This window comes from Falco biarmicus, chromosome 9 (assembly GCF_023638135.1).
Source record: "Falco biarmicus isolate bFalBia1 chromosome 9, bFalBia1.pri, whole genome shotgun sequence".
NCBI lineage: Eukaryota > Metazoa > Chordata > Aves > Falconiformes > Falconidae > Falco > Falco biarmicus.
Genome location: NC_079296.1, coordinates 21,558,446 through 21,583,635, shown reverse-complemented (window position 1 = coordinate 21,583,635; position 25,190 = coordinate 21,558,446). Strand labels below are relative to the sequence as shown.

Genomic DNA, 25,190 nt, shown 5'->3' with positions numbered 1-25,190 from the left:
ATTCATACTTTTTTCAATGGACAATAATAGTTTAAAAATAACTGTAATATAAGAAAAATACTTTGTTTCATTGTTAATTTATACTGTTCCCATCTTTGATACTGATTTGGAACATCTACCAGCAGTGAATGCAGTGATTATCTGGACAGGATGCATTTACTTGATCAGGGCAATCTGTTGAACATTAAACAATATTTGAAGCACGGTTAATTATTTGCACTGCATTAGCTCACCCTCGAATGATTGTGGCTTATCTGAAAAAACGTAGGCAAGAAGAAAAAGCTAATTTCAAGAAAAAACGAGCATAAGGATGGTCAACAGTGCTTTTACCCTTCAGGTTCTTCCACTGGTCATTCTCCTAGGGAACACACATTTGTGCGTGAGTATGTTTTTATATTGCTGTTCTTGCCATTGCCAGCTCTGCTCCTTGCCGAGCCCTTCCCGGGCAGCCGGAGGAGCATTTAGCCAAGTATTCACATTTCAGGACACTGAGGTGCTCAAGTAAATGCTGCGTAAGAGGGAAGCCCTGTGGGGGTTTTGGAGCAGATACCTACAGCGACAAGGAACGACCTGTCTGGGTGCACTGGGTGACCACCCTGCGTCCCAGGGTGTGCGCTGGGGAGGGCAGTCGCTCCCCTGGCCCTGGGCACTGGGAGACCCCACACACCACTGGGATGCAGCATGAGCAGCTCATCTTCATGCTGAAGGGACTAGGTACCCGACTAAACAGGTCAGGGTATGCACTGGCTTGGCAATTTGGCACCATCTTTTGTCAGAGGTAAAATTTAGCCCAGCCGTGTGTTTTGGATGGCTGAATTGTCATCAGCACCAACATGGAAGGAAGGTTAATGGCAAAATATTCAACACAGCTAGAGATGGCCAGAGCCCTGCTCCGGCAGAGCTTGATAGACTTTCCCAAACCTATTCATCTCTTTAAAGAAGACTGAAAGAGTGACTCGTAACCAAAGCAAAGTTAAAAGTTGGTTTAAAAAACATTTTTTCTGTTCCTCTAAGCATTGCAAGCAAGTAGATTTTCTCATGAAGGAATTCAAAGTTCTTTCAAACCCCTGCTTTCCTAATGATGTTCCTGTGTGTGCAGGTTCTTATTTACTGACACGCGTTGCAAAATTTCAGATGTTGACACGTTTAAATTGAGTCCTTTGGGAAAAATATATAGTGAGGAGATTTAATAGGTTATAGATCTTTTTGAAGAGCTCAGTGAATTTGCAACCGGTGATTTTTGCGACACAATAGGTATTTGTTAATTAGTGTATCATCAGAGCTATCTATCCTCTGACAGCAGTGGGTATGGCACACTTGATCCACCAGTACATGTGGCCGCTTACTGAGGGGATCAGCTCTGGGGTTGTTCAATGCCAGTTTTACAGACATTGTGGGAACGCAATCTAATATAAATAAGCTCATAATGAATTGGTTGTGTTAATTCATACTCAATGAGGAAGACGTAGGTGCAGTCTTAGACAACACGAATTCTTGCACAGATTTTTCCTAACTCGTCCTAAGCGTTAGATTGATTCATTAGCTTTGACAATCCTAATCTGACTTCACTCAAATATTGCTGTGGAAAATGTAGTGCATAACTCTCCCCACCCCTGAAAATTCATTAACACTGCTAAAATGCAAAAGCAATTCTGCTGTCACTGAAAAGCAGCACGACAGAATATTCAGCAGGCTAGTTTTTAATAAAACATGTTTTTTCTTCATAATTAATATAACAAGGTTTTCTGGCTTAGCACTTGGCATGGATCCCAGAAAAAAAAGAGGGGAATGAGTGGCCATGATGTGACCATTGCATGACAAACATGTTATGAGAGGACATTTTTGCCTTAATGATTTGTTCCAAAGAAAAAGTTACACCAATATAGTTTGAATGAAAAATTAGGAGATTTTTCACTTTGCTGAAACCATGGAAAAGACCCTTAAATTCCTATTTCCATCCTTTCCCAAAACTATCTACCTTCATAATTCTCATTTTTATTCAAGCATGGTTTTAGGAGTTTTTATAAGTGACACTCTGATTAATAAATATTTTTGGAGATACACAGCAGAAGTCAAATGCAGATTTAAGCAGTAGCTCATATCGAGTTGGTCAAAATAGAATGGGAAAGCACTCAGACATTCATGGATCTGGCAGATTTGGAACAGGACCCTAAGGCAAAAATTCCCATTCAGTTCTTTTTTATTACCTGAAAAGAAACTGGTTTCACCTGCATGAATCCAAACGATTTCCATAGACGGCATCAAGCTGCATGATGGGTGCAAGTGAGAACAAAATTTGGACCTTTATTTTAGCATCCATGATGCAACTATACCACAGGTTGTCTTCAGACATGACAGGTCTTCTCAGGTTGGGGGGTGGTGTATGATGGGGGTGTTGACTTTCAATTACACTTGCTCAGCAAGATACTGTAGTAGAAATGTGCCTGCCATAAGGTATTGTATTGTTAAGTATTCCTTACGTAGCCAAAGAGAAATCCAAAGAGCTCTGCTGCAGCACGTTGTGCAATTCAGCTGTGTATCCCTCCTTAGTCAGACTTGTATTGAAGCAACTTTTCTGAAATACACATAGATTTAAATGGTATGCTTAAACGTTGTGCTGAGTTGGGCTAGAGAAATCTGCAACAGGACAAGACCGAGTTGGATCCCACAACACTCCAGTGATGAAACTGCTCACAGACCAGGCTGCAGCTCCCATTTGACAATGCTCTAAAGTGCTTGGGCACATGCTTATAGGGGGAAAAAAAAAGTGATTTTTAAATGAACAGATGTTCAGATATTTTTGTCATATCAAGGTTCCCTGCAAACTTGACACCCCTGGCAGCAGAGGGGAAGACATGCTGGGGGCAGAGCAGCAGAGGTGGCTCTTCACTGAATATTTAGGAATTTCAGGGTACGGCTGTCTGCTTAGTTGTGATGGCGAGTATTTTGAAGTCACTAGCCATGACTACTCCAATAACCAAGTGCGCTTAGTAGCAGAAAGGGAAGGATTATAGTATCACATGAAGATCAAATAATTGCAAAGAAAACTTATCATCGGTGCCCGTCTCCTAGTCAGCCCATAGCAGGTAGGAAACTGCTACCAGTAGTACAGGTCTTTCCTCGCCTCGGGTGCTTGGAGACCGATATTTTAGGGTGTCCCAAAGGCAGCTCTGTCTGGCATCCTTTTCTACCCACCAACGGATCTATTCTTGTAGTAAACGAATACTCCTGCTCCCCTCACCCTCTGTCCAGTGCTGCACCACTGACACAAGGGCTTTATGCTCCACTGTGTCGCCAACCGATCACTGCAAAATAAAGTGAATGTTGTCAAGTCCCTCCAGATCTGTGGCCCGCCAGGTGCATTGCCCTTCTGCAGCACTCACCTAAATTTGCCTGGCGCAGCAGGAAAGCAGCAAAGCCCTGGGAGCACCCCCCAGCGAAGTGCTCTCAAGAGGGAAGCGTTCCTCGCTGACCCCCCAAGGCAATCAGCTTATGCCCTGAAGCGTGCAGGTTGATATCCCGTGTAACTAAAGGGACTTAATGACTTTGCATAAGCTTTAAGTCTAGCAGGATAACCTGCATGCCCGGCACTGGCTGGGAAAGCGTTTGATAGCGCAGTGCACTTGTGTTAGTGTGACGAGCCGGCTCCTGCAGCCCCCGTGAAACAGATTGTGTAGCTTCCCCTTGCTGTGGCATGCAAGGCTGACCCCTTTTTCCACCTGGGAGCACAAGCACGCCTCATCCACCAGCGAGCAACTTTAAAAACAGCCAGCTGCCACCAGGCCATCTCTTACAGTGCAAAGATTAATTTGGAAACTTTGATCTCTTGGAAAACAGGAGCGGGTAACGCCTGTGCAGAGAACCAAGCTGGTTTCAGCAGCACCTCTGAGGGCTCTCGCTTTTTCCTGGATCCCTGTGGGTTTAGTATCAGGTGCTACCATGGGAAAGGTTCACGACTAAATAGTCAGCAAAATAAAGACTTTAGATGTAAACTTATCTGGGTACCTTGGGGCCAGTCGATAAGGATCATGTCATTCACTCTGAGGCACACGTTGCGGTTCACTGTGGAGGCAGGAGGTGTCTTGCTAGTAGAGAGGTGAAGACCTCAGAGGTCTTGGTGGAATCCTTTCAGAGGATGGTTTCCCAGGCTAAAAATACAACGTGTTGCATGTGTGCTCCAGATGATAATATGCCCTGCTTTCATTATACTGCAACCGTGGCCTTGGCTGAGAAATACAATGTCATTGCTGGAAAAGCCACTTTCCCTTGAAGTTCAAAGACTGTCACTACCCAAGATGGTTGCAGGCAAAAATCTGGCCGATTGTAAGAGCATCAGAACTGTCGATTCCCTCCTCCTTTGGCTAGAAGCCCAGACAAAGGTTCCCACTGAGAGCTGTCAGCGGGATCAAGGGGTTCACTACGAAAAGGCAGTAGTTGTGTCTGCCCTCATGGCTCCTTCACGCCTTATGTCAGTTGTGGATGGAAGTTGATCAAATATCCATGCTTGTTCTCCAGTTCATCCCCATCCCACCTCCTTCTCAGCTGCAAAGCTGTGACTGTACAGAGGAGCAAATGAAAGGGGTAATATTTGTTTTTCTGCTATGGAGGCCACTTTCTGACAAGTTGCAGGAGAATTTGCACAACTTAGTGCAATTAAGGGAACACGTCAATTCCTACCAACGTAGTTTAATGCTTGAACTCCTGTAGTGCTTTGTTGCAAAGTGTGTACATCTGCAGAGGTAGTTTTCATCCCTTTTGCTACTCTGTCGTGCCAGCTTGAGTAGCTACACTGTTTTCTCTGGAATGACTTCTGTTTTGCACATATGTAGATTCACAGCCTAACCCTGGGTTGTCACCTTTGTGCTGCCTGTTTTTTTCACCTGCTTTTGTGTTTTAATTATTCATTTTGATTGTAATAAAAGGTAGCAAATGTACCAAAGGCACAATAAACAGTTCAACTGCAGAATGCCCTTGGCAGCTGTAAATAATTTCCCTTAAATTTGGGGTCAAATCTTCCTGTCTTTATTCAGAAAGAATTGCCAGAGATTAACTGGACATTTTTGTCTGAGAGAGAGCAGTAGGATTCTGTTCCGAGACCAAGAAAGCATGATTCTGGCATTACAGTTTGAAATATATTACATTTCATTAGTCTCTTTCCTTGAGGAGTTGAAATGGAAAAATGGAGAGTATCATGTATCTGCAGTGTACAACCTCGGTACAAAGCCTAATTTGCAAAATTTTGATGGTTCTTTGGAGAAACAAAGTTTTAGTGAAGTGCTAATCATTACGATGATGACAACAAACAACAAAGGTCAGGTGAAATTAGGATATTTCGAATTTCAGCCATTTTTCCACCATTTTTTCTAGGAGCCCTATAAATGTACTCGGCTTCACATTCAGCAATGCACCGGTACCCATATAAAATGTCTCTCCCAGATTTTTTTTTTTTTTTGTGTGTGTGTAGAGTTTCTTTTTTATGAGCCTAAAGTAATAAAATTTAAAATTGCTCTCTGCAAATTCTTCCAGCTTCGTCCCCCGTCTCTGTGGACCTGCTATGAATAGGATCCAGCGATTTTATTCCCTCTTGAGAGAGCACACAAAGTATCGGTGTCGAGCTGCAGTAAGGCGAATGTTTGGTGAAACCAGCCCCGCAGCCTAATTTCTTCTCTCCCCCCCGCCCCCCCCCCCCCCCCCCCCCCGGCCCCCTCCTCCTTTTGTTTGAATCCTGCTCCTCTCTTCCTCTCTGGGTTCAGCATTGCACCTCGTCGGAAGGACAAGATCCTCCTCTGCTGGCCATCAGCAAATACGGCACGGCAGGCAGGAGGCCCTGCCTTCACTGCCCCTGCCTGCACCCTCCCTGCAGCCCCTCCTCCTGCAGACCCCCCGCAGACCCCTCCTGGACACCCCACACCCCCCCGCCTCCCCCAGCCTGTGGCCCCTCCTAACAGCTTCCTTCTGCATCCCGCATGACACACCTTGCACCCTACGTCCTGCATCACGCATCCCACACCTTGCACCCCACGTCCTGCATCCCGCATCCCACACCTTGCACCCTACGTCCTGCATCCCGCATCCCACACCTTGCACCCCACGTCCTGCATCCTGCATCCCCTCCTGGCATGGAGGAAAGGGCAAGCTCAAGCAGGCTGGAGGGAAGGAGGCAAGCGCTTCTCCCTCCTTTGCTGCATGCCACCATGGAAGGCTTCAATGCAGGGAGCCAAAGGGCTAAAATTTGGCCCTGCGCTGGTTAGCAGGGGTGAAAATGCATCACAACCAGTGTGGTCTGATGAGTGGTCCAGTGGACCCCAGAAGGGAGGATGAAAGCCTCCACACTGAGAGGTCAGCTCTGACAGGAAGTTTGTCCCCTGTGGCTCTGCGGCTGCAGCTTGTGACAGGTACATGATGAGGCGAAAAGCTCCAGGACAAAATGGGACACTGGAGCCTTATGGTAAAGATTGGGTTTGACTCTTGGATCTCCCTGTGCCAGGTGCTCCAGGAGCTTTGTTTCCAGTGACGTTTGTACTGTGGCAGCAGATAGAGGCTTTCATCCAAAAGCAGGAATTAAAACGTGGGACTCAGCCATGCTAGAGTACAAGCCACTGCCTGCTCTGAAGGATGCTACTGGAAAGCTGCACAGTTTCTAGGGCACCAGTATATTGCAAGAGGGATTTTAGGGTATCTGCACTTTTGTAGTCAGCTCTGCCCCCGGAGCGCTTGGATGGGAGGGCCAGGTGCATAACCTGGAAAAGAAAGTAGCATAGCAAAGTGCCAGGTCTCTCATCTTTCTTCTTCTCTTGGTGTATGAGCTATCCTCTTGGGCACTGTGAGACTATCACCTCTGCTCTACAGCTGGGGGAAACTGAGGCACAAAAGAGCATGATGTAGTCACGTCCTGCACCTCGCTCAGCCTGGGCTGAAGCCCTCCAGCATTCCCATGCGGTGCCAAGGGCTGCCCCCAGCGCAGGAGCAACCTGGCTGAAGTCAGACCCTTCTGCCTCCAAACCCTTTCCAACCCCATCAGGCAGACAGCACCACAGGGCTGGGGAGGGAGACAAAACGTTTCTTGCTTCACGCTGCTCCCATTGCTGCTTCCATGTTCTTTGTTTCATCTTTTCCTCCAAAAGAAAGGAGTACACTTGCAGGGTTTGTTTTGGTCTGTGTTTATGGATGAACATGACCAGTAATTGTAAATGGAGCAATTAGTCCTTTTCTTTATACAGCCTCCATTGTGGTCTGGCAAAGGATCTGACAAAGCCTGTACCTGCACTCAAGAAACACACGCACCAAAGGCAGAGCTTTTACAGCCTGCTCATTTACCATCATCCCTGCACTCAGTCAGGAGGGGCAATTGTGTGAGCGTGTGTGTCCTTCCAGCTGCAAAGGATTTAGGGGTGGGTGTGGGTATGTGTGTGTGTGTGTGTGTGTGTGTGTGGCTCACTTAAGAGCACCTGGAAAGGGGCTCTTGCTCAGTTTGAGTCAGTGGGAAGGGGAGAGCTGGAGTGTGTCTGTTCTCCCTGGCTCAAACACAAGAGGGATGCAAACGTGCCTGAAGCAAAAACTCATTTATATATTCCAGCTAATATTCACAAGTGTGAGTTCTGAGGTTTTTTTGAGGGTTGTTTCTTATTCATTGCTTTTTGTTCCTAGCCACAACCAGTGTTAGCTGAGAATGCTACTCTTTTATATATCATTTCTATATATAATGCACAACTAAACAGGGTGAGTGTTTACAGTTGGCTGTATCTGTAGCAATGTGTAGGTGCACATAATAATCCTGTGTGAGTGTGTGTGCATGTATGCTGTCTATTACGTGTGTTAAGTCATTTTGAAACACATTTTCCTCTGACAAATCATGTGAAGGATGAGGAATAGCAGTTCCAAATTTCCTTCTTTCCACCAACTGTTAGCACATGTATTCTTGTCACAGGCAGGTAATCCTGTCCGCAGCTGGGATTTAAAGCGAGAGGGAAAGCAAGCTGAAATCGTCACGCAGGGGATGCGTCCCAGCATGGAGTCAGTGTGTCTCCTTTCAGACAAACCTCACTCACGCTCTTTAAAGGCTGAGAGCTGTTTTCCTTCTTCTGTTCCTTTTTGTTGCTTGCCCTTGATATGAGCCAAACAGGAAAGGCTGGAGCCCCACGTCAGAGGTCAGACACATGGCATTTCCTCACAGGAAGTGCCAGAAATGTTCTCCTCCATCCAAGGGTTGTTGACAGCCTTCCAGCTTGGAGGTCCAGATCCCACCAGCCGCACCAGGTGTAGGGTCCCGGGCTGCGCTGCGCTGCCTGACCTCCGCTCTGCCCTGCCCGAGCATGTCCCAGCCTCCGGCTTTGGCAGCCGGCTGGAGCGTGGCCTCTGTCGGTATCTCGGAGAAGTTGGACAAACAGTCAGTGCTCGGTCACTTAATAAATAAGCAAACAGGCGATTTAACTCATTCAGGACAGATTTCTCCCAAAGCACACCAGCCCAGCTGCTTAGGCTGGATGCTCAGAAAAGCCAGAGCTTCCCAAGCAGGTTGTCGGAAGCAATGGGTGTTTTAAGACATCCTGTTAATCTTTTGAAAGAGCTCTTAAAATCCAACCCAGTTAGCTCCGAACTGGGTAACAGGCTTATCTGGATGTTCAGCAAACAGAAACTTTGTGCCACACACTGAGCTCCGTGATGCCTTTTGTTTTTCCAGAAACTGACTCTCTGCCCTTTTTTATCTCATGCAGGCTTCCCATTTCTCTTTCCTGGCTGACCTGCTGCGCGGTAAGTGGTTTCAATTTCTTCATTTTAACTTCTGCATACAAAACTGAGAGGCTGGCAACCTGGCCCATCAAAAGCCTTTGCTAGTGCCCTGTACTGAATTTTATTAACTCCATGTACAGGTTTACTGAGCTCGTAATAAGGCTTGTGATCAAGTAGAAAGTCAGTTTGACTTTGGACAAGTAATACGGTGAGCACTTGCAGACCCCCGCATGTGCCCTATGTCAGTGCAGGAGGCAGCGCTGAGTCGGGTCCCAGCAAGGAGCATGTCTGGCGCACTGAACCCCAAAACAGAGGTGCAGCAGCACCAGTTTGCAGCTGATCATGGGGTACTCCTAGACCACACCTGTAACTCACAGCTCTCTTCCAAGCCAAGACTTTTCTGCCACTCTGTGGCTTCATGTGCTCAACCCAGCTTTGGGGACCCATGGGTGACACAGTGAGTCACAGGCTGGAGGACAGGTCATGGTGCTGGGCTGCAAACCTCACAGAAGGATAAATAAAGAGTCCAGTTGTGCATGAAAATTGAAGGTCGAATGAACGGAGGCTAACTTTCCCTTGCAGCTTACAACTGACTGTGGAACTTATTTCTGCAAGGATTTGTCCAAAGTGAAAGAACGTTCAAAAAGTGTTTACAAGCTCATGCAAGTAAAAAATTGTTAAAGACTATGTAGCATCAAGATGTTGATAAGGGAAAAGCTGTGATGAATGTTGTGTGAGGATGTGTAGATTGTGTGAGGATTTGTACATCCTTTCGCAGCCTGCTTGGTTCACATAGAAGATTATGGGTTTATTGATGTTTAGTATTTATGCCCTGCTCCTCCTTTTAGTGTTTTCAGTGACTCTTAGACATGAGTTTGTAATTTATAACTAAAAAAGTATTGCATTAATTTTGCTCATTTTCTTGCAAAAAAAGTGTGGCTTTTACTATGCACTCATTATTCATCTGCATTCCTGTTCATTCCGGTGGCATTTTGGCTTCCAGGTCAAACCTGCAAGCCCAGCAGGCTTGTAGCTCATAAAGCACTGCTTCTTTCCCCAAATCAATGCTGCTCTTCTAACAAGATGTGTGCAGAAAACAAATTTCCAAATTATTTGTGTATCTGAACTCAGTATTTGGCTTCTGCAATTATCTGGCCACAGAGCTGAGTGTGCGGCTTCATGCTTTATGCACAAGCCTTGTGCAAACTGGTTGATTTGCCTTTTGATAGTAGAGTATCACTTTCACCATTTCTTAATTCATTCCCTCCTTTGTGCTTTCTGGTACTTACTTCTGTGCATCCACTGCCCCGGCACTCTCCCACTCCCCACCCTCCAGCTGTCCCCACTCCTTCAGCTGTCATCACCCGCTTTCACCCAGCACCCGTCCCTCCAAGGAAAAGGTGCCGTAAATCTGCTTTTAAGCAGCAGCCACCAAACTTTGTGAAAGGCTCGCTGGCTTTGTGGTTAGCTGGTCTCACTTCTTTTGCAATTTCTATCTGAAGCCACAGATACTCCCAGCCACAGCCCGCGTGGAAAGGAGGAAATACTGCGAGGTTGTCTCTGCAGAACTAAATGGGGGACATCTCATTATTTAAAATACAGTCAGGATTTCAGCCTCATCAAAATAACATGACATTATTCTCAGAGCTGGAGACAAAAAGTATTTAGAAAGGTGGTGGAAAAACTCATCCTGCTTAAATGAGGCCAGATTTCAGTCAATCCCCAGAGGTTCAGAGAGCTTGAATAAACGCTGGGTCCTTTCTGGTGCTCTTGATGTGTGTTGGCAATAGGCTTTAACTTTGCACATCACTCATCTTGACAACTGCAGTCCAACAAAGTTACCTGGCCATTCAGGTCACTCAATGGCATCCTAATGCATCACTTTCTCACTTGGAACATTAGTCATGACTTGATCCAGTGAAGGTTTTGAAAACAGTGTGACTACCGGTGTTGGGATATCTGTTCTCTCCATAACAGAGAGCCTGTGTAAGCTAATGAACAAGGGGATATTGATCAGAAATCCATTGCTTGATTGACAGCTCTTGGCAATGTGAAAAACTGCAGATGAAAGCTTGAGTAGTTTAAAAGATCACCCAGACCTCAAAGCTGATTTGAAGCTTTAAAAGTCAATCTCTGCCTATCAATTATGGGGGGATTTTTTTGTACTACACAGAGGAAAGTTATTCTTTGAAAATTTGCATGCAGGATGTCTAATTTAATTTCATGTAATAGTCACTTTTCAGTGACAAATGTCAGATCACTGCTTTTTTAAGCATGTTAAGGTTTTCCAGCACTTACAAAGAACGAACACTCTGATTTAGTAATATGTTTAAATCAACCAGTATATCAGACTTTGTGCATTAATTATGTGCTCAGATAAAAAATAGTGTTGTTTTTGCTTTACTAAACCTATGGCTTGTTATGAATAATTAAAAAAATGGAATGGGAGCAGTTCTTAAATAAGAGATGTGGAAGCCAAATAGTTATTTAGTGTCGAAGCTATGATAAATAAGAAGACATTTTTTAGTTTGATGTCATGTACCCAAGTCGGGGTTTTCTGTTCTTTGTTGCTCACTGCTTCATGCAGTTTGGGAGGACATGGAGTAGCTGGGAGATAGAAGCATCATTCACGTGACCCATAGAAGCTATTCCTGTTTCACAGTTTCATAAAGAGGGATGGTGATGGAGAAGGCAGGGACGCTGGTGGTTTCTCACGTCAGCTGCATGTTCACGTCACCTTGGCTGGACTCCTGGCCAGGCAGCTCAGCTTCCTGACTCCCACTGCTCTCACAGTGAGACAGGGTACCCAAAAGCGTTTGCTGTTGTCTTCCCAGCCCATTCCACATGCACCCTTAACTCCATGGTTTGATCATAAAATTTCTTCTAATGGTAATTACCAGCCCACGAGGGGGTTGCTCAGTGTCACCTGCATGACCTTAGCCCTGGCCACCCACAAGTGCCTTCCTTGAGGGCTGCTGGGTGCCAAATTGGCCTGAGGTATACATTAGCTTGTCCCAAAACTTCCCAAGGGTCATCTGCCCTGTCAGTGCAAACGGGGATTTGTCCTCCTCTACTTTGCAGAGCTGCCAGAAGCAGATATCCTGCAAAACAGGAATTGCATCTTGGCCAGCTTGGGTTTTACCGCAGAGATGCACTTAAAATAGTCAATGGTGGGTCAACAAGTAATTTCCTAAGTGTTGCTAATAAACAATTCATTGCTAAGAAATGATGCCAATGTTACAAAATGAAGTGACAGTATATTCATTTCTTAACACCATAGTTACACTGAGCAGTTGGCTTAAAAACCATGGTAGGTGCTTCTACAGTGGCTCAGCTTTTTGTGATCATTCAGAGCACTTGTTTTTCCTCTGTTGACTCAAGACAGTTCTCACCAGCCTGTAAAGCATGCTGGGCATGTTTGCAGTCTGCTTTTGGCAGCCATAACTCCCCTGTTCATCTTTCATAACTTTTAGCATATAGTATATTTTTCTGTTAGAAAGGCTACCCCATCCCTCAGAATACTTCTTGAAAGCGTCTGTGGAATAAAAGCCAATATTCCCCACTAAGATTTTGAAGATAAACAGGGGAAACAAACCTAGACTCCTTGAAATGATCCCCTCAAACTCAAGTCTGCTTGCAAATTCTCCCCTCTGACAAAGTGAGCTTGCAGGCTGCATTTCAGGCAAAACCCTCTTTTTGTTTTCCTTTCTTAACTACATCACATTAAATTTAATTTTGTTCACTGTAGACAATGTCCTTATCTTCCAGCGAGATCCTTCTGTTCCTCAGCAAGGCACACACTTCTGCAACACTTGCACATTGTCGAGACTCAGCTCCTGTGGAAATAATGAGCTGAGGAAAAGGAGTCTTGACTTGACATAGCAATAAATGAGGTGAAACTTTCCTCTTTTTTTTTTTTTTTTTTTTTTTTTTGGTGAGAAATGAGAGTTGGCATGTAGGAAAAAAAAGAAGAAAAAGAGACGGTTCTATTTTAATATGAAATATAAAACACCCATTGTACAAAAGTGGAAATTCTTTTTTTTTTTTTTTCAGAAGCAAAGAAAGAATAAAGATAAAGGCTGCAAGCGAATGAATGAGGAGAGAAAACTAAGATAATGCAGTCGATAATCAGTTCAAGGCAGAGCATTATCCATGGGGCCATCGGTCCGGCCCTAGGGGAGAGCTTTTTAAAATGTCTCTGTACGTAGCATAGCTTTGCTCATTACCATAGTTTGTCTTTGAAACAGCGGAGTGGCTTCCACTGTCAGCCGCCGTACCCACGCAAGGAGCTGCCAGCCCACTTTAATCAGCCGACCCCCAGAACCGCGGGCTGGCACAGCTGCGGGTGCCGCCTGCGCCGGGCTCCCGGGCAGGACGCTGACTGCTGGGGGGCTGCAGGCTCTGGGGGACGGGCTTCCAGCACAGGTCTGATGCGCTGAGCCCTCGCTCCGCAAAAGGGGTTTTGTGGGCAGGGGGTCACGTAGGGGGGCAGGTGCCTTGGGCCCTCACTCCCCTCCAATTTCCCTCAAAATGGGTTTCCATGTCCCGACATGGAGCAGGCACCTGTGTGCCGGTGAGGGTCTTGCCTTGCCCTGCAGTAGCGGTGATGCTGGTGATCGAAACAGCTGGACAAAGAAAATCCATGCTTCTTGTAGGAGTCTAAATCTCCTTTTCCCATTGTGCAGGTAACAGCCATCAGCATCTTCCTTGGCCATGGTGCCACACGGGGGGCACATGCCCCTGCCTGCAGAGGCTCTGCCTGTGTCCCCTCTGGGGGTCCCGGCTGCCATCGACCGGGCAGCCAGGGCCCCAGCACCCCGTGGGAGCTGCGGCGAGGGCAGAGCTGGGGCCGGCGGAGCTCAGGGGTGGCCGCGCTGGGTGAGCTCTGCCCACGGCAGGCAAGAGCTGGACAGCACCTTTGGTCCTCAAGGTGATATGAGCTTTAGACCCAGTGGCATCCTAAACAACCTGAAGGAGGAAAAGACTGTCCATCCTGGAGGATAACTTCTTTCACACCTTCTCGCCTTCTAGCAGTTGTAATCCCTCTGTTTTTCCACCCTCTTCTCACCCCTTGCCGCAGATGAGGCTGATGAGTACGAGTACTACGATGAGTACACGCAGCCAGAGCAGGAGCCCTTCCTCCAGCAGCAGTTCTCAGAAGACCCTGACTGGTTTGAGTCATTTTTTGGCTACAGTGATACTAAAAAAGGTACCTCTGAGGGGTGGGCAGGGAGGAGAGGAAGGGGTAAAATCCCAATCCTGTGCTTGCAGCATGAGCATGGCAGGCCTCGGCTGCCAGCCTGCTCTCAAAATGCCTGCATCAAAGGGATGAGTTAGGAGGATCGTTTGCAGTGTTCTCCTTTGTATTTCTCTTGTAAGGAGCCTGTGTTTTATCTCCGGGTTTCACAGGATGGATTCTGATCATGCAGAACATTTCTGATTGCTACTACAAAAAAAAAAAAAAAGCACAGGCTTATTTGTCTATAGACACTGTAAGATGTAATTGCTGTTTTCATGGGATATATGTTCTGTATTTATGCTGGGAATGAAATGTAGAGCAGGTTTGGTGTTTGTTTTTTTTTTTCTTCCTCCTTTTCTCAGTTGCAGGGTTTTTTCTTTTCTTTTTCTGTTTTTCCAAACTTCAGGAGAATAGGAAAGGCTCCTTGAGATTGCTCAGGGAACATGAAAGGAGAGACAGGGAAGTTGCCTGTAACATCCCCTAGGTTATCCCCTGGTGCAAAGAAAGAGCTGGTATATGGCTGTCCCTAATACCAATTGCTCCCGGCAGCCTGGAGTGGAGAAGTTGAGCGTGGTGTAAGGAGCAGCACTCAAGTGACTCTCAGTAGGTGCCTGCTCCCTTGGAGCAGTAGCCACCCAGAGGACTTTTAGTGCCGCATTGCAACCATTGGCAATGCCAAATCCAGACACCTCCACACCAAGTGCATGAAGGCGGATGCCCAGGGCCAGCTCTGGCCCTCAGATTTTGCCATAGAGGCAAATCTGTCCCTGAGCAAAGGAAGGGACTAGCCCCGTTACCACTCCATCATAGACGTGGCAAAGGAAGCTGAGGAGCTGCAGGCCTGAAGCCATGAACTGTTACGGCTTGCAATACGCTCTGCAGCAACTCATAGCTGCTCCTGTGGCTGATGAGCTGATGCAGAAGCATGGCACATGATACATGGGATGCTGTGCCTGGGAAGGCAGCCTTCTGCAGTCAGAAAATAAAAGAAAAAGCAGGTGATGGAGGTGGAGAAGCTGAGTCAAACTAAACAATTTCCATCCTTGCCCTGGCAGACCCGTGCTCCTCCAACCCCTGCAAGAACAACGGTGAGTGTGAGAACAGAGGAAGCCGCTTCAGCTGCCTCTGCCCAGAGCCATATGCTGGGACTACATGTGAGAAAGGTGAACACTCTTTTGCTAACTTACACTCCTTATTTTGGCCCCTAATATTGCTGTTACAGCTCTGTCAATGGAAGCAAACACTGGGCTTTATAAACCCACTGCTGGTTGGGCTGCAGGTTCTGACAGCCCACCACAGTCACGTCCATAGGTCTCACACTTAGCTCTGCGTCCAGACCAAGGTCTGTCTAAAGCAGTATATAGTAAAATGAGCTTCAGGTGAGCAGAAAGCCTTCCTCTATCCCCTGCCAGGTGAGTAGCAGGGAGCTGCTCATCGATCCTGTAGATTTTTTGCCGTAGATACTGTGAACAATAAAGGAAATCCCAAGTCCACGCTTGCTAAATTAAAGCCTCCTTGGAGCATCAGGAGAAAGCGTGTCTTCCCATGATCCTCATGTCCCTGTTTTCCACAGTGAAGAACATGTGTTTGGAGAAGAGGTGCCACAGGGGGGACTGCCTGATTACATTAACCCCACCTTATTTTCAGTGCAGCTGCAACCACCCCTACAACTCACCGGACTGCCGACAAGGTGAGCACTCGGCAGGACACTGAGTGACCTGGGAGGGGGGTGGGACGGGACGACGGACACACACACAGCATGGTGAATGTGTCCTCACCATGGCCAGTCAGTGGTGGGAAACCTCCACCCTGGTCATCCAGCCTGAGTCTGCTCCAGCTCCCGTCCACGGGGCTGGTCAGTGAGGAGTCACGTTTGACTTACAGGGTGGTGGTTCAGTCACCGGTAAACCCCCCAGTGCTAAACGTTTTTCGAGTTCATAAGAACTCAAAGCCAACAGGCTATGTGGGAGCTCTGCCCGGCTTCCATCGGGTGTGTGAGTGGCTGTACAGCATTTAGCAGAGTGACAAGGCTCTTCTGTGTTTTCCACGTTGACAGCATCTTCACCGTGCAGGCCAAATCCTTGCAAAAACGGAGGTACCTGCATTCGGCACAGAATCAGATCAAAATTCACCTGCGAGTGCCCTGAACCTTTCCGAGGGAGATTCTGTGAGATCGGTATGTCACAGCGCTGGGGGGAAGGGTGGGGGCGAAGCCTCCAGGCAGCCAGGGTCTGGCTTCCCCCTGCAGCCAGGCTGGCTGATACAGTCCCGGCACCTGACTGCGCCCAGGGCACCAGCCTCCTTGGGGAGAGTGTCGGAGGAAGAAGCTGACTCCTGCAGCCACCATGGGCACACATCCCACACGTTTCCAATGAGAAGGATTTGTTTCTTTCTCTTTTAAAAGTTGATTGCACTTCAGACTCCATGTACTGCTACATTGCAGGTGACTTTTCCTCCACCACCTCTACAGGCTAGGTTCACAACCCCACAGCCTTCCTTTCGGCACATCCACTGCCCTAGCATGACAGCAGCTCTGTGCCCACCTCCCTCTGATCTTGCTGATACCAATTCTTGGCTGTGCCACCGGCAGAGAGATTCTCCTTTGGCATTAAGACACCCCTTTGCTGCTGGGGCTCTACCATGCAAAGAGGTTTCAGGCATTTGAAGTCAATCACTCTTCAAGCCGGACAGATGCTGTTTATACATATACAAATACCCTTGTTTCTGGCCTATGTAGGATAAGGGATATCATTACATGACCCAGTATGATCCTCTGTAAAGTGAACATAGGGCAAGGAAGGGAAGGAAGAGGAAACACTTTGGGCAAGGAACAACATAACAGTTATTTTCATATTGGCATTGTCTTCCTCCAGGACCGGATGACTGTTATGGAGAGGCCTCCTCTGAGTACAGAGGAAAAGTGAACCAAGCAGCGAATGGCAAGACCTGCCTGCACTGGAATTCCCATCTTCTCTTGGACTACACTATTAATGCCTTTATGGAGGACGCCGACGCTTATGGCATCGGTGAACATAACTTCTGCAGGTAACATTTTGGTGAAGCAACTATAAAGGTCTGTATCAGAGAGCACTGAGAGCAAACTGCTCATGAGTTTGGCAAACTGGTGGTGTTAAGACCTCACATCTTTCTAGACACTGCTTGTTCATGAAAAACCAGGATGTTAAAGGGACATTCCCTACTGATGTGGGGCTTCCAGAAGCAGCCCTCATTTCCCTGAATCTCTTCTTCATTTTTCTTAAGGTTAAAATAGGTATGGGGAGAGTAAAATGGCAGAAGCTCCACTCTCTTATCTCAGGCACCTTCTTTGTCAAATCTTATGAAAGAATATCTTTGGAAGTTTGGCTGTCATATGGGAGCATGAGGCTGCTCCCCTAAGCATCTCAGCTCTTTCACGGGTTTTGTGGAGATTTATCCATCCCTGCTGGCTGACACTCTTAACCGTTGCCTTCAGGAGTCCCGATGAGGATGAAAAACCCTGGTGCTACATCAGAAAAAAACACAAAGTAGAATGGGACTTCTGTGACATTTCACCCTGCTCAGGAACAGGTAAAGAATTAGAAGTGAGCTGCTTGGCAGTGTGTAGGTGGTCCAGAGCAGCAGGTGACCCCCTATTACTTAACTCCTCCAGTCTGATATTATGTCTGCATTGTACATCTGCAGTCTCTTCCAATGCAGCTGAAGAGAGCCCATGGCCAACAGACAGCCCAACAGACCCACCTGGATCAAATGAAATGTTCAAAATATGCGGACAACCAGAAATTCAAAGAACTGTCAAGAGAATCTATGGTGGAGCTAAGACTACAGCTGGCAAACATCCCTGGATGGCATCTCTGCAGATGAAGACTTCAAAAAGGAACAGACATTTCTGTGGTGGAGTGCTGATTAAACCGTGCTGGGTCCTGACTGCTGGGCACTGCATTGAGTAGGTGCATGTCCTGTGCCTAGTGTGGATAAACATATGAAAATCAGGATGGTTATTACAGACGGTTTGGAATCCAAATGATTGTTGGGAATCAAATTAAAGAAAAATATGTATGCGAAAAAACGAACGCATACATGAAAATATATATAGACTTGAAAATGGTGCTTGCTGGAATAGTAAATGAAACTTACACACATACACACACTCTAAAATGAGCTAAAATAGTTGTGCAAGAGGAAAAAAGGAGGAAAGTAACAAGGTTTTGTAATGTATGAAAGAAGGACTCTATGAAAACTTCAGGGGAGATTGGGATACCTACCATAAGCAACATCATATATTTGCATTATAATTGAGATGCCCAGAACAGCCAAAAATTTATGTTCATGTGCCAGTGAGCTTAGAATATGACTTTTCCTTCAACATTTTTGTTGAACAGGTTAGAAACCACCATCCTTTCAAACTGGTAAATTACACTCTGGAGATCATTCCAGAACACATGATTTTAAGTATGCCCGGACGGTGGCAAGGACTTGTGCTCCCATGGCTCCCTGTGTTGCTGATCATCATCACGGTCACAGTAATAGACTGTGTGCACACTACCACTTTGCCCTAAAATGCAAAGGAAACCATATTTATGTGGCTTTAAAACATTTTATTTCATGATTGCAACAAGTTAAGAGCACATGTATCGTCTGATGCCACTGCTTCCCTGTCTAAGCCCTCCTGTAATGACCTCAGGAAATCTTGTGGCCATGCTCTATGACAGAGGGCAATATCTTGACCTCCTGATACTAAAGGTGCAGGTTTTCACCACCACTGATAGACAATGTCTGTATGTAATTTACTTTTTTTTTTTCCCAGACAACCAGCAGAAAATCTCCAAGTAGTCCTTGGAAAGCAAAACCTCAAGAAGAGAGAGCATCAAGAGCAAATATTTGATGTGGAGAAGATCATTGTACATTCCAAATACAAAGAGAAGGATGGTATCCCACACAATGATATCGGTAAATCGCTTCTGTTGAATATTCCTGTGGTTCACCTCCAGCCTCAGTTGCTTGACGCTCCTCTCTCCAGCTAAAGTCAATGTAAAATTCCCATTGAGACCATCTTCTGGAAATAATGAGGCCAAATTGTGGGTTAAACCCGTTTGGAGCTTTGGGATGTGGATCGTGATGGGCAGGCAGAGGTCACTGTGTGGGAGGAGCAAAACAACAGGGATAGGTCTGGCATGTAGTGCAAACAGAACATCAAGTATGTGCAGCTTTGCCATCGTTGTGCCACAGACTGGTAACGATGGCTAGGCATTAAAATTAGCTACAGACACTTTGTGTTGTTTATCTTCTTTCCAGCACTACTTAAATTGAAGCCAGTTGATGGTCACTGTGCAGTGGAAACAAAGTATGTGAAAACAGTGTGCCTGCCTGACTTCTTCTTTCCTGCTGGGACTGACTGCTTCATTTCTGGATGGGGTGCAACCGAGACAGGTATTTGTGGGCTAGCTGGATTTTGGTGGGTACTTCATGGCAAGGTGGGCTGATGCTTTCAGTAGCAATTGCCAGACCCAAGCGTGGACCTAGGCACTTAGTGAGACCAAGACATGAAGTTCAAAACTAAGGAAGGCTAAAGCCCTGCCATAGAAATTACTCATTAGCAGAAATTTCCAACTGCTAGAGCAACCAAACCTTTCAGCATTCTGAAAAAATCCCTGACGCATCTTTTTTTGCCTGCCATCTGACACACCGTGTCATGGTTTCAGCTGCAGCCAGCAAGAGAAGCAAGAAGGTATCAAGAGAGAGGCTTTTGTATAGTTTGTGTGTTTCAAGACAGGACCAAGAAAGACAGGAATTTTCACATGGATTTCCAGCCCATTGGGTCAGATAAAGCTTTTCAGAAGCAGCATCTGGATCTTCAGATGCGCTGAAAAATAAAAAAAAAAAAAAATGCAAAGCTTTTAAAATTCAACCAGCTCTGTCCAAAACCTTTCTTGCCCGCAGTAAATCCTAAGGGGAGAAATTACTATTCTTAAAAAAAGATAATGGCAATTTTCTGAAAAATGCATTTTCTCATGTTCTGATTGATGTGTTGCTGTAAAGCAGCAGAAGGAAAACGTGTCACTGAGGCTGCAGTAGGTGTCCTAGTGCTTTGTGACTGATACAGCCTCATATGATACATAGGACCAAATTCTCCCTTCTGATGTAACTCTCATTGAAGTCCACAAGAGACAAGTGTGTTCATTTGATCAGAATGCACCAACAGAATTTAATGGACATTTTTTAAAAGTTCCAAATAAAAAGTCTCCCTTAAAAAGGGTATGGGGGATTTTATTTTTTTACCCAACAAAGAATATCAAGTACCCTGTATGTGTTCAAACTAGACGGCTCCTTCTTTGAGCAGAGCTATTAGCATTTCAGGAAATCACTGCAGAAATGCAATATTTCCTGAAACTCATGCAGAACCAAACTTATAAACCACCTTTAATTATCTACAGATGTAGTGCTTTGAAGGTCTGGCTATTGCCTTTAGATGTCAAGTTATGTCTTTAGATTCACTGTAATTAATCATTGCCCTTAAATATTGTATGATTTTCAGGTTTCATCTATTTCATTAGCTTGCGTACTAAAACATCTAATGGCACCAGTCTGAGAAGTGCTGAGCAACTCAAAGTCCCATTGGGACCCATGGGAGCTGCAGACAACCAGCACCTTTGGAAAGCAGGATTACACAGACAGAGCTGATCGGAGCCATGTTCTGAATACCTGACTTTGCTTTTATTCAGGCAACAACTCGGTGTCCTGAGTGAAGCTTCCAGGCTCCAACTCTAACCCTTATCATTTCAGACAGATAATTCTTTTCTTCCCAGGCTAGCACATGCATCCCCCCTGCCCTTCCCCCTTCCCCTCCAAATGGCAAGCAAGCTTATATTTTGAACAAAGACAACATGTAACAGGATTGGGAGGAAGCTGACTCCATTTTTTTGGTGCACATCCCATAGATGAAGTATCCCGTCAGCTGTTAGATGCCAATGTCAAGCTGATTTCACAGAGGAAATGCAATTCACCCACAGCATATGATCACGTGCTGGATGAAAGCATGTTTTGTGCAGGAAATCTTCAGAGACCCAGAGCTGATTCTTGTCAGGTCTGTTGCTTTTTCTGTATCTGAACACTAATTTTTTGCGTAAATAACCAGGCTGTGCAGAGTAATACTTTTGGCAGAGTGCTGCATATGTGTCTGTTTCTCCCATCGGTGTATTTCAACACCCGTCGTCTTTCTTCAGCACAGTTTGAAGTGTATACCCCTAGAGCTGATATTGTCACTGTCAGCCACAGGCAGATCGATGGAAGCTAGAGACTCACCTGGGAAGTTTGGCTTCTGAGGCAGTTTGTTGTAATAACCTGAAAACTTGCCTGTCTTTTCTCTTTTTATTATGGCCTGTGCCACGAGCACCAATTCTAACCTGATTTTCACTATCAGAGCTACGACTCGCAGGGAAAGTCAGGGTTGTTAATTCTTTTCATTACAGCTAGCGCAAATGTGAAGCAAGCTCATATTTGTACTGTTTAAGATGGGGAAGTGTTTGAACAACAATTCCTAAGGTGCAAACTACCACTGTGAGCACATTTTTCAATAGAAAACAGCAATAAAACAAAAACCTGAGACCAACCAGCTCACAATAAAGTCATTTTGAGGGGTGTGGGAGGCAAGTGTTTTCATTTACACCAAGGATCACATCTCTACCTTTCTAACTCAGTCTCTGAATGCCTGGTACTTTCATGCCTGGGAAATTTCACGTGACCTTGTCAGATATACATCACAGACTTGAACAAACAAAAACTAACATCCCAGAACCCTGGTATCATTTGACCTGTCTCCAGAACTGCAAGCCTACTCAGGGACTGAGCAGCATCTGTTGGTACATCCGCTAGGAAAAAAACCCCATGATTACAGCTTCAAAGCCATATGATGAGAGGGGAGCATTATTATTTTTGTTAACATTTTGCTTCACGTTTTTTATACATGTGTGCTTTTTCTCATCAGGGAGACTCCGGAGGCCCACTAACTTGCGTAGAAAATGGCTCCTACTATGTATATGGCCTTGTCAGCTGGGGTGATGGATGTGGGTTAAAAAACAAGCCAGGAGTTTATACCCAGGTGACAACATTTCTCAGTTGGATTAAATCCAAAATTCGGTCTGAGTCAAGGTCACCTCATTAGCAGACAGCTTTGGAATAACAAATGGTAAGCTTGAGAAATTTGCTTGTTTTTTATCATTTCCTCAAATACCTCCTCTTCAACCAATAATGTTACCAATATTTTCTGATGGCCTACATGCGGCATCCTTCATCGCCACCTTGAAAATAGCCTTAGAGCATTAGCTAGTGTGTCAGTGACTGTTTTTCTTTTGGGGGGGGTTGAAATAAGCCCACATTTGGCAGCAAAACAGATCAGAAAGTAAACCAACTCCAGTTCTTCCCCAAACCAAACAGAGCCACAGTTGCCAATGTTTCCAGTTCTGTTTTTCAAGCCCTGAAAATTCTGCAGGCTCAGCTGCTGCCAGCCATTTACTCTTCCCCTCTAAGAAGACATGACCTGTCTAAGGTGTGTTTTTTCTGTAGTCATTGGACCCTGACACCTTAAAACTATTGGTGTGTGCTCTTAAAGCCAGTACCATTTTTCACATACATAAAAATGATGTGCCTAAGTTTGCAAGACTGTGCCATTGCAATTATCTGAGGAGAGAGGATCAGGCAGGAGAATTATTTTTAAAAGCACATCTGTAGGGTAAATAACCACAAATTCCATCAGTGATGCATTCCAGATTGAAAAAGGAACAAAATAATATTGGAATGATCTACTTTATTCCTGATTAGAGGGTAGCTCCTTATGCTGCAGATCTACAAAGATATATATGTGCCTAACGTCAATACTGGTGAGACCTAGGGGGCATTAAATCCCATTAAAAAAGTATGGCTCTGAAGCTATTGGATAGTTCTTGGTGTTTCATAAAAGTCAAATTGTGTAATTTTTGCTCAATTAGTCTGCACAGAAACTTGAAAAACGGGATTGGTATTAAATCAGGGTATAAAGAATAGATATGTTTGTGAAGAGCCAATTCCTTAAAACAGTGATGTCCCTTGCATCTGAATTCCAGGGTTTACAACCTTCTCCAAGCAGCTACCTAATCTATCAATAGCTACCCCTATTGCGATAACCACAACAATTCAACCAATTTATTCATTACAAATTATTTTATATTCTACCGACCCGGTTCATTCATCTGTAGTACAAAGCTGAGCCTGCCAGTCACCTAGTATTAGTTTCATTTACAGCTTCTACAGATATCTACAGATAAATATCAGATGCTGTAATACATACAGTGATAAATCACCAAGTAGCTGCACAAAAATAAAATGATCAGTTATAATTTGCAATGTTGAGGTTGCTTTTTAAAACAAGAAGTTTTTAGATGCCATCTATCATGCTTCCGGAAAAGCTACAGGATTCTCAGGACAAGACGAAAATCTATTTGTGTTGTGTCATGTTTTTCTTTACTTCTGATACAGCTGCATTTTCCTTCTCTTGACTTGCAGAATTTCTGAAGCATCAGGGTTGACTGTGACCTGCCGAGATCCTTCTGCCTCCAATTGGTCCTGTAAAATCAAACCCAACCCATGTAAATTATGAGGACATCCAGTGGACAGAAGAAGGTTTTAACTATTCTATAAAAAATACTTACATATTAAAAATTATCACAACTGGCAAACAAATGAGCAAAATCTAAATCACTGTCCTGCACTGAGCGAACCTCTGAGGTGGAAAAGTGTAAAAAATGGAGCCGTTCACATAGGTTAGGTACCATACATATCAAAGGACTGAATGTGTTCACATCCTAATTCCTAATTTGAGCCCTAAATAAAAAGCAAGCCAGCAAATACCCAAATTCCAGGTGGATTGCACACCTGCAGCTTGCCCTTGGACAATCAGATCATTATCATACCTAGAGCTTAAGAAGACAGTGCCTGCAGTCCCCACTGCCTGCATTACTCAACCATAGTTATAATTTATTTCCAGAGTAACTTTTCAGATGCGAACATAAACCATGGATATGTCCTGTTTCTCTTGGGCTGGATTATTGTTTGACTTGTTGCCAAAGTTAAAACTTAAATGAAACAAGCATTTCAAGTGCAGAGCTTCTCTTCTATTGTAACTTAACGCTTCTTAACTGTAGAGGCCACAAGGCATGGACTTCTGCTCTCTTGTGCTGGGACACTGCGAACTGGGAGTCATCCCTGTCGAGGTAAGGAGAAGAAAAACCTGGAAGATCCCAGCTTGTAATTTCTTGTATCTTGAGCTGGACAGAGATGGAGGAGGCTGGATCATTCCCCCTGTGCAAAAAGCCTCCCACAGCACACATTAGGCTGTTAGAAGTCTACATCAAGCCTGTCAATACAGCTGCGAGTGGAGGTTACAGGGCAACACATGATTGCATGGCAGCACACGGTGTCTCAGTGGAATTAGGAAAAGAGAATGGCAGTTGTACAAGGATTCCCTTCCACCTCTGCTTCTGCTTTCCATGGACGTACCGGGACACCTTTTGATCTGACAACATTCAAGAGTTAAGTGAAACACATCCCACAGTATAAGTAAATCCTATTCCATGGCACTTCCTAGTCCCTACAGGAATTCGTCAGCAATGACAGTGATGAATTCTCTTGAATTCCTTCAAATTAAGGTTTACACAAAGCAACAAAGCTTCGTGAAGGAAGTATGCATATTCTGTTCAAATAATGAGAAGAACTGTAGACTCCAGGGAGCATTCAAAAGCATTCAAAAAAATGGGATGTGTGCCTGCCTGCCTTCTAGAGAGCAGAGCTGCTGGGATCTGTGAGAGTAGTTTACTCTACTTACAACTCCAGGTCCATACTGAGCAGACTGCAATCCCATTTCCCGAATGTACGCCAGCTCAGCAGCTCTTCTTGCCATTTCGACTTTGTGAGAACCTGGGGGAGTCCAGCCAATGCCTCTGAGCCAGTTCAAGTCAGACTTGTACTTTACCTGAGAGAACGAAACATACATCAGGGTGTCTTATTTTGTTTGTCTCCAATCAAACCACATGCCCTGGGTATTCAAGACAGAGCATATAAAGAGCAACAGAGTCAATAATAAACACATTATTCCTTTTCAGCAAACAGACTGCAGTTCTTTCAAGAATATGATTTTGTTGATAGGTAAGGCCTGCGAAGCACATCGCCACAGACAGCTCCTAGCACTTGGAAG

The 25,190-nt window shown here is 45.2% G+C and overlaps 2 protein-coding genes across 4 annotated transcripts in view; one reads left to right on the top strand and one right to left on the bottom strand.

Annotated features, from left to right (window-relative positions):
* The first annotated feature begins 224 nt into the window (after positions 1 to 224).
* On the top strand, positions 225 to 25,102 carry HABP2 (hyaluronan binding protein 2). 3 transcript variants are annotated; one of them, XM_056350701.1, is made up of 14 exons: positions 225 to 379; positions 8,715 to 8,749; positions 13,803 to 13,939; positions 15,025 to 15,132; positions 15,543 to 15,659; positions 16,026 to 16,145; positions 16,843 to 17,014; positions 17,442 to 17,536; positions 17,666 to 17,912; positions 18,774 to 18,916; positions 19,262 to 19,396; positions 20,905 to 21,050; positions 21,951 to 22,151; positions 23,504 to 25,102. In XM_056350701.1, exons 1-13 carry the CDS (start codon positions 311 to 313, stop codon positions 22,125 to 22,127), a joined length of 1,701 nt encoding a protein of 566 aa, XP_056206676.1. In that variant the 5' UTR covers positions 225 to 310; the 3' UTR covers positions 22,128 to 22,151; positions 23,504 to 25,102. The 3 variants fall into 3 exon arrangements, with proteins under 3 accessions (XP_056206676.1, XP_056206677.1, XP_056206678.1); XM_056350702.1 differs by having other exon boundaries at positions 8,715 to 8,751; positions 13,811 to 13,939; XM_056350703.1 differs by lacking the exons at positions 225 to 379; positions 8,715 to 8,749 and adding an exon at positions 12,784 to 12,930 and having other exon boundaries at positions 13,811 to 13,939.
* NRAP (nebulin related anchoring protein) overlaps positions 22,162 to 25,190 on the bottom strand; it is a gene marked incomplete at its 5' end in the record, with an annotated part of 52,902 nt that continues 49,873 nt past the window's right edge. Inside the window, 2 exons of the mRNA XM_056350704.1 lie at positions 22,162 to 23,563; positions 24,822 to 24,968. Coding sequence (XP_056206679.1) covers positions 23,462 to 23,563; positions 24,822 to 24,968 — 249 coding nt within the window. The remainder of the gene's footprint in view (positions 23,564 to 24,821; positions 24,969 to 25,190) is intronic.

What these genes read in the sequence shown, in the direction of transcription:
- HABP2 (XM_056350701.1), top strand. Translation starts at nt 311, where the DNA reads ATGGTCAACAGTGCTTTTACCCTTCAGGTTCTTCCACTGGTCATTCTC. An exon ending in TTCCTGGCTGACCTGCTGCG is followed by an intron (nt 8,750 to 13,802) that starts CGGTAAGTGGTT and finishes CTTCTCACCCCT; the next exon opens with TGCCGCAGATGAGGCTGATG. An exon ending in GGTGAACATAACTTCTGCAG is followed by an intron (nt 17,015 to 17,441) that starts GTAACATTTTGG and finishes CGTTGCCTTCAG; the next exon opens with GAGTCCCGATGAGGATGAAA.